This window comes from Crocodylus porosus, unplaced genomic scaffold (genome assembly GCF_001723895.1).
Source record: "Crocodylus porosus isolate Cpor-Errol unplaced genomic scaffold, CroPor_comp1, whole genome shotgun sequence".
NCBI classification, from domain to species: Eukaryota; Metazoa; Chordata; order Crocodylia; family Crocodylidae; genus Crocodylus; species Crocodylus porosus.
The window spans coordinates 18,792,188-18,803,701 of NW_017728923.1; the positions used below are offsets into that span (position 1 = coordinate 18,792,188).

Genomic DNA, 11,514 nt, shown 5'->3' on the forward strand with positions numbered 1-11,514 from the left:
CCGCAGCTGGAGTACTGCGTCCAGTTCTGGGCGCCGCACTTCAAGAGAGATGTGGACAGCATGGAGAGGGTCCAGAGGAGAGCCACTCACATAGTCAAGGGGCAGCAGGGCGGGCCCTATGAAGAGGCTAAAGGGCCTGAACCTATTCAGCCTCCAAAAGAGAAGGCTGAGAGGTGATCTGGTATCCTTTTACAAACTCACCAGAGGGGACCAGTGGGAACTGGGGGAGGCTCTGTTCCCACAGGCAGCACCTGGGGTTACTAGGAATAATGGCCACAAATTGTTAGAGAAAAAGTTCAGGCTGGACATCAGGAGACATTACTTTACAGTTAGGGCTGGCAGGCTCTCAAATGGGCTTCCAAGGTCTACATTGGGAGTCTTCAAGAGGAGGCTGGACAGATACTTGGCTGGGGTGATAGGACCCCAGTACCCATTTCTGCCTGGGGCAGAGGTCAGACCTGATGATCTGTTTATTCCCTTCCGACCCTAAGCACTATGATACTATGACTGCCTGCAGATGCTGGTGTCAGTGAACGGGGACCAGGCATTGGTGTCATCAGCAGCATGCAAGGACCACCTGCAGACATCAGTGTGAGCGGCAGGGAACAGCAAGCGATGACTGGCCGCAAGTGCCAGTGTTGGTGTCAGCAAGCGCGGACCACCTGCAGACTCCAGCATCAGTGTTGGCGGCAGCAAGCAGCAAGCACAGATCACCCGCGGATATCAGAGGTGGTGTTGGCAGTGAGGAGAAGAAAGGCAGGTAGCAAGCAGCAACTGCCCACAGAAGCCAGCAGCAGCTTCAGCAGCAGCCAATCTCAAGGGGGGGCACATGTCCCCCCATGTTTCCCCTACACATCGCCTATGCTCTTGGCTCACACAAGTTGTGGCCAGGTGCCTTGGGTCAACAAAGAATGGGAACTGCTATCCTAGAAACATCAGTCATGAATGCTGGCAACTGACCTCCGCCTGGGCATATGCGGCAAGAAACAACCTTCCCTTCACTGGTTCTTTGTGTAAGAGTTGTTTCAAATCAAAGATCTGCACCTTCAAGAAAAGAAAGAGAAGAAACCCTACTTGTTGGGGCAAAATGAACAGAATTTGGGCACAAAATGAAAATACAAATCTAAATTTGTGTGTCATGAAATAGGAACAGTGCACTGATGTCTCCAAGGGCTGGGAAAGCTAGTTGACAAAATAACCAAAAGCAATGTTCTCCATGTTAATGAACTCAGCTGAGGGTTACAGCCATACCTGGATGCAAGAACGTGTATCCTGGCAAGGTCCAATGCAAGACTGAAAATCAATACAGCTGTAGTCACATAAACATTTATAGAAGGTATTTGGGGACATGGACCATCACAGTGGAGTCTTGGGTCATGACTAGGGCTCTTGGGTTAGTACCAGTCATACAAATAATAGTGCTTTAACTGCTATATAAACTTAGGCCAAAGTCTTCAGACTAGTGTAGCTAAAATCAGGCAGCTGACTCCACAATGAAACACCCAAATATGTGGCGTATATGTTAGACATGCTCTATTATATTTGTCAAGTTATTTAAAATCTTTAATTCTGTGTTTCGGTTTTCACATATTTTAAATATGAATTATTTTTTGTGTTATGAAGTTTAATTCATTCATAATTGCTTATTCATCATGAGGTGCTTGGTTGGAAATGGTCTTGTAACACAGAGAGGGTGCTGGTTGTACACCCACAGCTTTTACTGACTTCAGTACGAGCTGAAGTGCTCATCATCTATGAAAATCAGGATACTTAGGTACTTAAACATGGATGAAGATTCATATCTTTTGGTGCCAAAATTTAAAAACCGCTATACTACTACCTAGTTGACAATACTTGTTAAATACCTTGTGGTACAAATAACTTTTTGCATCCTTATACTTCAACAAGACTTGGTCTATAAATGAAACCATCCTCAACCATCGGAAAATGTTTGGCAATTCAAGGCTCTGTGGCATCATATCCATCTCTAGTGTGGTTTAAGAAGTTCTTACTGCATATTCTCTAAATGTATGTATCATAAAAACATTTCCAATTTCAAGCATTCCCCATTGTGCTGTGCCCAAAATCTTAAAACCTACATCTGAAGCAATTCTTGTCCTAAGAGTCTATGCCATATAACTTATATGCTCGCTTTTGTACACTTGTTTTCATACTACAGACAACAGTTTGATACAAGATTTTTTACATAAAATATATATAAACTTGTTTATTGATATCAGTTGTGTGCATCCACTCTTTGACTAAGTAAATATAGTCTTTAAATGCTAGTGCAAAAACATTCAACCCACACAGAGATTGTTATAGCTTATACATTCTAGTAAATACTCTGGCTTCAAGCAATGATGTAAAAATATACATACAAAAATAAGCTAAAATTAGAAACAATATAACGAAAGCAATGAAAGTGAAATACAAGAGCTACAAGGAAACCTGATATACTAATCTTCCCCAGTAACTGCTAGTAAATAAGATTTATGAGTATAACTATATTATCTCTATATTATACTATGAACTGATTCACTGTATGCAGTAAAAACACTTCTCTCCCTATCACAGTTGTACAACACCTGGAAGATAGCTGCAACAATCAGAAGTCTTTGTAGTAACTAAAACAGTAGCTCCTTCCTCTGTGGCTGGTAATGGGAAAGAGGTATCAAAGCCAGTTTGGGGTTTCACCAAGTTATAGTCCACACAAGTGCATTCCTGTACTGAATACATGAGTGATGATTCACTTTGGAGTGTCTCCCCAATTCCATCTGCATTCACACAGCTCTCAGTGTCAGTCTGGAGTATAATATTTAGCTTCACGGAAGATTCTGTAAAAGTATGGTGGGGTATTTCAGTATGTGCCATATAGTCAGTAAGAATTCAAATGTGTGTATTTACTAACCTAATTAATGTATATTAGTAGAAGAAGCTTTGCTGTAAATATTAATGAGTACAAAAAGTGCAAAAACTTACTGAATCCTTTACTACCAAGGGCAAAAGTCACCATATGCATGACTCTGATGCATTACAGATTTAAAGCAAATCAATTAACCCTTTACAAGGTGGGAGGCTAATCTTTAGTTTTTATTCTTGAGCCAGGTAAAAATCAATGAGAAGATTAAGCACTTGATAAAGAAAATCATAGAGGTGGTTTACCAACATAGTAATAAGACAGTTGAAAATACGTTCTGGAGTGCAAAACCAAGCATGTATGTAACGAAAGAGCTGAGGGTTACAGATTTTTACTGGAAATAGTCTGATATCTTGACTCATGCTTGGAAGCACTTTACTCCACAATTAGTCCCTTTGGCTTCAATGGGACTGTTTGTGGAATTGAGCACTATTCAATTTTAGTAAAGATATCTGATTCTGGCAATGTATGCCACACCCAAAATCTATATATTTGAAGAACATAGTTCAAATTCTTAATAGTCTTAATAATATTTCATACCTGTACTTTTCAATTCTTCCTTTGATGGGTTTGAGTACCTCCTTTTAAATAGGACCATTAATACAAACACTGCGAATGTTAAAAGTATTCCTATGCCTAAACAGATCCAAATAATTCCATGTGATAATTTCACTGGGTCTGCAGCACCTTCAAAATAAAGTAGATATTATATAAATTAAAAACAGAAGCAATAAAGAATAAGTACATGACCTAATATATGAAGCCTTTCCCATCTGTCAAGAGTAATTTGCTGAGTGATGGCTCAGCAGTTTGAAACATTTACTTGTGCTAATGTAGTCCAGTTCATATACAAGATACTTTGTATATGTCTTCACTTGGTCAGATCATATTTTCATATTTCAGATCAATGCAACAAGCAATCTAAAAATGCACAACAAAATATTGCAGAAATATTACTTACTCTTATTACAATAATTCTGACATGAAAAAGGTGGCTTACTGGAGCATCGCAGGTGACAAGGCTTACAGGACTGCAGCAAGCTATCAAAATATTCATTTTGGAAGCAATGTTGAGCCATCAGGATCAATAAACAGAAATGGTCAAAAAGTAAGGACAAGAAAAGTAAGAAGGACTTCCTCACGTGTCACTATGCATGAGTCGTAGTAAGAATTGCTAGCGACAGCGGCTAACTATTTTTCAAAACTCCTCTTTGAAAGATCACATTAAATAACAAGGATTTTCATCACAAGGTCCTCCCCAAGAATACCCTGGCTCCTTTATTTGAATAGCAACTGCAGATTTGAGTTTCTAGAAAGAATGTCCAGCTGTGTGAGGGTAATTTTCAATGTAAATATTGTCTGAAACAGAAACTTATTATTTATAGAGGACATTTCTCAAGCAGGTGCTAACCACTACAAAGTGTAGAAAAAGACCTGAGGATTCCCAAATAGGCACTTTCAATCAGAGATAACCGCTGTACTTGGGGATTTGTAGTCTTTCTTCAATTTGATGGATCTATAGCAGTTATGTCTCACTGTAATCTGCAAGCCTCTCAATGGGGCATTTGTTTTCCTTTTCCTCTTTCCGTTCCATTCCCACAACCAAACACACAGTATTGTTGATGAACAAAAGACAGTAAGAGGTGTTGTGCCTAGGGGACAGAACAAGAGTCAGTATACTTGGGTTCCATCACTATGGCCTCCGGCAGATGTTACAATAAGACACAATTAACCTGTTAATCACACTGTAAATAGTAACCCTGCCATATGTTCAACAAATTAATGGCACGACAAAACAGGAAACCAGCCACAAAAGTATATAACATACATATCTATATGTAGCATAGGCAGGGTAACCAGAGCTGGCTCAAGACTCAGCTGATTCTCAAACCCAGCACCAGGACCACACAGGAGTCTGAAACTGGCTCCAGGGCTGGGACCCACAATCAACTGATTGTCCCAACCCTGGGGCTGCCCCAGAGTCTTGAACCAGCCCCAGCTGCAACTCGGTCTTGGGGCTGGGACCTACAGTTTTCAGTTCCAGGGCTGGGACTGCATGGGAGTCTCAAAGCTAGCTTTTATTCGGCACTGTCCCCTTGCACTGGCAAATAATAATAGTGCCATTGCAATCCGATCCCAAAATTGCATGTCCTACCATGCACATCTGGAATGGCAGGAGGTGCAATGGTTGGGATTAAGGACAAGATCCTACTACTCCATTAAATAAATGTGAGCTAGGGCTGACGAGTGCAACTAGCACGCTATGCAGAGATCCAGTTTTTCATTTGCCATGGAAAAACATGGTAAAACCCAGTTTTTCTCATTTTAAGGAGAAAAACCCAGAATTTGTCCTTTAAAGAAGAAAAATGTGGGGAATGGTGGGTTTCCTCTTGCAAACTGGCAGAGTTCTAGACTATAAAGGGCTGGTGAGAGCAGGAGAAGGGTGTACAGCAGGGGGCATCACATGCATGTGTATACATACATATGTACATGGCCAAGCAGCCTGGAGAGCAGCTCCCCGCAGGTAAGTCTTGTGGTGCAGGGGGGAATTGAGGCCTCTATAATGAAGGAAGGAGGAAGTTGGGTTGGGCTGGGGCTGCTGCTTTTCTGGGACGGGGCAAAATGCATGGCTGCAGGGCCTAGGTGAGGAGTGGGACAGGGCCATGGGCAGCTGGCTCCCTGCCACTGCACACATTTCTGGGGGAACACTGGGGGTATGTGCCCCCTAGATTTGTGCAGAAGCTGGGGGCAGGCTGTCTACTCTGGGCTTGCACTCCTCACTCTGCTGCCCCCATGCCAGGGCCTTTTCAGCCCAACAGGTGGGACCTGGTAGGGCAGGGCAGAGTGGAATGTGGAGGCTTGATGCCACCTCCACAAGCCCTGCACCATGATGGCAAAGCACTCCCTGCCCACCCAGCAGCAATGGGAGTAGCAGCATGGCATTGTTTCCTTCATTGCTGGGTGGACAGAGATGCCTGGCTACAGCGGTGTGGAGCTCCCAGCAGCAGCAATGAACTTCCCTGTCCAGCCTCTCTCTGCCCTGCTCTGCTGTTCTGCACTGAGTCCTGCATAGGTGCTGGTGGGGAAGGCAGCAGGGCAGGGAGCCCACAGCCCGCCCACCCCCCAGTGGGCTCTGCTATGATCATGTTCCCCATGGGAGAGGGGGAGCCAAGCTCCATACTCCACTCAGCTGCAGCAGCTGCTGCCTCCTGGTCCCTGGTCCCCTAACCCTGGCACCTGCCCCCCCACACACACACCCCGCAGGGCTGGGGGGTGGGGGGCTATGGGTGGGGAGTGAGGGGCTCCAGCACAGCTGGGGAGCTCCAGCAGGATGAATGGACAGTAAGGTGGTTAGAAAACTTGCTGGATCTTTGGGCTCAGAGGATAGTAGTCAATGGCTCAATGTCGAGTTGGCAGCCAGTATCAAGTGAGTGCCGCAGAGGTTGATCCTAGTGTTGGCTACAAAGGACCAACTCTACAGGATCATCATAAAATTCTAGTTTATTAGCTGGATGCAAAAGTCACATCATAAACCTTGGAGCTGATCCCCTCAAATACACACACATTCACGTACACACACACACACTCACAGTAGCTAGCTATGAACCGGTGTCAAGATACACCTATCCCCAAGTGTGGAGGTCCACCATCAGTGACCAGCTGAAGCTTCTTTCAGTGTGATGCTGCTTCAGAAGGGGGTTGTCAGCTGGTCCTTCTGGTTGGGCAGGCAGGGGGCTGGTCTGGTCAAAGAGGGCGCCATTGGGGGTCATTCTTCGCTGCCTTTTATCCCTCTCTGGAAGACTTTGGTGACTCCCCAATTTTCAGGCTTACTCAATCCAGGGGTTGTTGACCTCATGGGATGTCCCCCTTGGTGGTTGCTGGATGGTAGCTGTCAGCCCCAGGGGTCACGTCCACAGGTACGTACAGCCTTGGGAGTCCATTGATGAAGTTTGATTAATTCACTGCAGTGATTAATAGGGCTGTGGGAGGCGGTTTACCCGGGGTGGGGGGCGGTATTCAGTCCCAAGTGTTGGTCTTCGGCATTGATTAGTTCAAACGGGGGTTTCTGTACCTTTAACAGTGAAATTTCAGGGAGTTCCTGGCTCTGTATTGATCCTTTCGTCTTGTTAGACTGTGGTTTCCTAGGTGTTAATTGCTGCTCATTAACTTCTTATCCTGGCTAGCTACTGTCAATAAAGATTCATTCAGGGACCCAGTCAATACAGAGAAGCAGTGGTTGGATTCCCATCCTTGCTAACATTGTTACATGGTACAATTTACTTTTAAACTTAAAAGTACATTTGTTACAAATTTAAAAAGCATACAATATAAAACATCAAAGGGTGAAATGCCATGGCACATACAACAAATAGACCAAATACAATGGCAGAGGGTGAGGGTGGCACACTGATGTAGAATACTATTTTATACCCATAAAAGCATCTACAAACTATATTTTTATTACAAGTACACCTTATATTCTATAAAAATAATAATATCATAAAATAAGAAGAGGGAGGAAGGAAGAAAAGATAGGAAAGAGAAAGCATCCCCAAAAGGGGGCAAATACTGCAAAAGGGATTTTGCCATATAGAGGGGCTTCACATTGGAGGGGGGCAGGCAAAAAAAAAAGGTTTCTTCCTACACTAGGGCCAGTTTTGTTCAGTATCTTCATCAACAATCGGAAAGATGGGGTGCTGAGTGCACCCTCAGCATGTTCACAGATGATATCAAGCAGAGGAGAAGTAGTAGATATGCTGAAGGGTAAGGCTAGAATTCAAAGTGACTTAGACAAATTGGAGAATAGGACCAAAAGAAATGTCATGAAGTTCAATAAGGACAAGTGCAAAGTCCTGCACTTGAGGTTGTTCCCCCCACCCACCCCCTTAGATGTGAAAACAATTGGAGAGAGTCCAGCAGATGGCAAAGAAAATGGTTAGAGGGATGGGGGAACATGATTTATAAGGAGAGGTTGAGGGAGCTGGGCTTATTTATTCTGCAGAAGAGAAGACTGAAGAGTGCGCTTAATAGGAAGCCTCAACTACCTACAGGGTTTTGTTACAAAGAGGATGCACTGAGACTGTTCTCAGTGGTGGCAAGTGACAGAACAAGGAGCCATGGTCTCAAGTTGCAGCAGGGGCAGTTTAGGTTAGATATTAGGGGAAAAAATTCTCTCAGTAGGAGGGGAACAGATTACACAGAGAGATTGTGGAATCTCCATCCTTTGAGGTTGTTAAGACCTGGGTAGAAAAAGCTTGGCTGGGATGATATAGTTGGGAGTGGTTCTGCTTTGAGCAGGGAGTTGCACTAAATAATATCTGATGTCCCTGATGTCCCTTCCAACCCTAATTTTGGGCAAGGGTTTGGACCCAATGATCTCGTAAGGTCCCTTCTAACCCTAACATCTATGAAATCTATGAATTTTATATGATTAAATTACTTTAATACAAAGGATAGGAGGATGCAGCACTGGCATCTGATGAAGTAGGTTGTCACCCACAAAAGCTTATACATCTCAAAACCAGTTACTCAATGGTGCCACTCTGTTCTGACTTCTGCTTGACTTAGCTAACCCTCTCTAAAAATATACTGAGAGAAAGTCAAAGAAACCAAACAACTTCCAAGAACACATTTTGTCTCTTCTCTTCAAAGTCTACTACTCCCTTTGCCATGACCAGGACAGTCTATTCAAGACAGTGCAACAGCCCAGGGGGTTCATTCAACATCCTGGATCCAGCCAAAACAGAAGTCAACCATGACCAGTAGTCTTCATCCAGTTTTACAGCAGGATCTTAATTCTCCTTTGATAGCCCAGTGTAGCCGAATTATCTGCACAGACAAGTTCCTTCATGAAAGACAAAAAAACAAAAATCAACACCAATATTAGTGTCCTCAAGGTTGTTAGTTATTAGGCTATCCCCAATGGTATGCAGCACCCATGGCATACTGGTCTGTGTGATATCTAGAGTAACAGCGTAAAAAAGTGATATTAATTGCTATAGTTCCCCCTAACCTTTATGGTAGCCTCGTTCTAGTTCCCACCACATAAACAAGACATTCCCCAGCATCTACTTTCTCCTTCCCTCAGTCGCTTTCATAACAATCCCAGAGGTCTCCTGACCTGCAGCCCTATTTTTCTCATCTGGAAAAAGGCCAGTTATCAAGACAAAGCAAAATTAGACTTGGACAACATGTTTACCACTTCCTCTTCCTTTCCAAGCTGTACTGACTTTACATTTGCTTCAGTGCCCATTCTTTCCAGACTGCCTCTGCCAATTCTTCTGAGGAAGCCCATACCATGGATTTCTCTACAAGACCACCTTATATCTTACCTACCATAGAAATAAGCATAGAAACACACTGATAAAGCAGACACTCTCCCTCTCCCATTTCAGATAGGTCAGCCCTGAAAAATACCAGTACCCCACTGAGTCCCCTGTCTTAGGATGACTAGCCCTTTCAGTAGTCTCACCATCTCTGCTTGCACCATCTGAGCAGAAGGGTATCCACCAGGAAGTGTGCCGGTCACCAGGATTTTTGAGGGAACTGCTTTTGGTCTGGGTTACCATAGTCATTTTTCCCTGTAAAAGCCTCCAAGCTGGTCTTTTATGCCTGAAAACTGCCTTTTTAAACCACAAAGGCTTCAATACCCCAGCAATGACTCTGTCACCTAATCAGCTGGCCAAGTGCAAGGGCTTATACTTCTAAGGAAGAAGACACCAGAGGGCTGTGTTACTGCCTGTTCTGCAACACTAAGACCACTGATTGGCTGGGCTCATCACTTTTACTGTGCTACTTTTACTGTGCTACTTTTCCATACCCAACTTGACCTCAGAAGCTTTCATGCCCACCAGGCCCACCAACTTCTCTGCTGAAGAAAAACTGAACTCAAATTAGAACCTGAATGTAGCCCTATCACTGAGTTGCAACCTGTTTCATTCTTTGCTGATAAAAGAGCAAATTCAAAAGGCTGAGAATCAGTTTTGCTGTGATCCAGCAAAGCAGAGATCTCCTAGGATTCCAGTCCCATGACAAGAGAAAAAGTATTTTATTACTCTCCTCATTAGCTCTATCTTTGCCAACCATTTGCCAAAGGATAACTCATAGCCCCAGCAACTTTGTTGTATTAACAGAAGTGTCGCTTGCAAATAAAGGAAGTGATTCTTCTGCTTTATTCAGCGCTAATGAGGCCTCACCTGGAGTACTGGGTCCAGTTTTGGTCCCCATACTTCAAGAAGGATGTGGACAGATTGGAAAGAGTCCAGCACAGAGCAACAAAAATGCTTGGGGCCTGAGAGACAAGACTTATGAATAAAGGCTGAAAGAACTATAGTTATTAAGTTTGGAGAAGGAACAACTCAGTAGGGATTTGATAACAGTCTGCAAATACTTGAAGGGTGATTATAGAAGAATGGAGATGGGCTTTTCTCTGTGGCTGTAGGGGACAGGACTAAGAGCAACAGCCTCAAGATGCAGCAGGGGAAATTTAGGTTGGAGATAAGGTGAAACTTGTTGACTATGAGGGTGATGAAGCATTGGAACAGGCTTCCAAGAGAAGCTATTGAATCTACATCTTTAGAAACTTTCAAAAGCAGGTTAGAGAGACACTTGGCTGGGATAGTTAAATCAGGGATGATCCTGCCTTGAGCAGAGGGCTTGACTAGCTAACCTTGTGAAGTCCCTTCTAGCCCTACTTTCCTAGTATCCTATAAGGTTTGCATCAGGCTACAAAACTGTTGGTGCTGTGCTGGGACTTGTAAAATTCACATAGCAATAGAAAAGCAGGACCTCAGGTGAGGCACAGATGGATTCCTTTAAGTCTCAGGTGGATGAGTACCTCCAGGTCCCTACTCTTTGGGAATACAAAGACTGCAGGCCAGGGAAGCTTAAGCAATAGGAACTCTTATATGTCTAATCTAGAGGTGGGGGGTGGGGGAAGGGGAAGGAGAGATCTTTCTTCATTAGTGACAAAACCTAGATATGATGGAGAAGAGAATCTTGACAAGGGGGCAGGAACTCTTGATTCAAGAGCAGTGGTCACCAACCAGTTAATCTCAGTCAACTGCTCAATCGTGGAGCCTCTGACAGTCGATCTCAGTCTGTCAGAGGCTCCACAGTCGGGAACAGCAGGATGCATGGGGCTGGGTTGAGCCACACCCCCTGCTGCCCAGGCTGGCACCACACCCTGCCACCACATGCAGCTGGGGACTTGGCTGTGGGTGCAGGAGCTGCACATTATGGGGATGGGTGGCCCTATACTCTAACACCACCTGTGGCCGGGGACTCAAGTAGAAGTGCTATTGGTCTGAGTGGGGCTGGCCCCTTACTCTGCCATGTGTAGCCAGGGACTCAGGTGGGAGCTGTGTGTTATGGGGCTGGGTGGGGCTGGCCCTGCAAGCTGCCACCACCTGTGGCCAGGGTCTGGGGTGGGAGTGTGGGGAGCTGAATGCTACGCGGCCGGCAGAGCTGGCCCCACTCGCTGCCTCCACATGCAGATCCAAGGACCACCCCCCCACGCACACATACATGCATACACACACATGCACCCCCTCAAGGCTCTGCTGATGTGTCAGGGACACACCTGCCAGAGCAAG

The 11,514-nt window shown here is 44.6% G+C and overlaps 1 protein-coding gene across 1 annotated transcript; it reads right to left on the reverse strand.

Annotated features, from left to right (window-relative positions):
* Nucleotides 1–799: 799 nt before the first annotated feature.
* Nucleotides 800–4,132, reverse strand: TNFRSF17 (TNF receptor superfamily member 17). Its single transcript, XM_019540142.1, has 3 exons — nucleotides 3,882–4,132; nucleotides 3,461–3,607; nucleotides 800–2,837 (listed from the first exon to the last, which is right to left on the reverse strand). Exons 1-3 carry the CDS (start codon nucleotides 3,997–3,999, stop codon nucleotides 2,572–2,574), a joined length of 531 nt encoding a protein of 176 aa, XP_019395687.1. The 5' UTR covers nucleotides 4,000–4,132; the 3' UTR covers nucleotides 800–2,571.
* Between the last annotated feature and the right edge of the window lie 7,382 nt (nucleotides 4,133–11,514).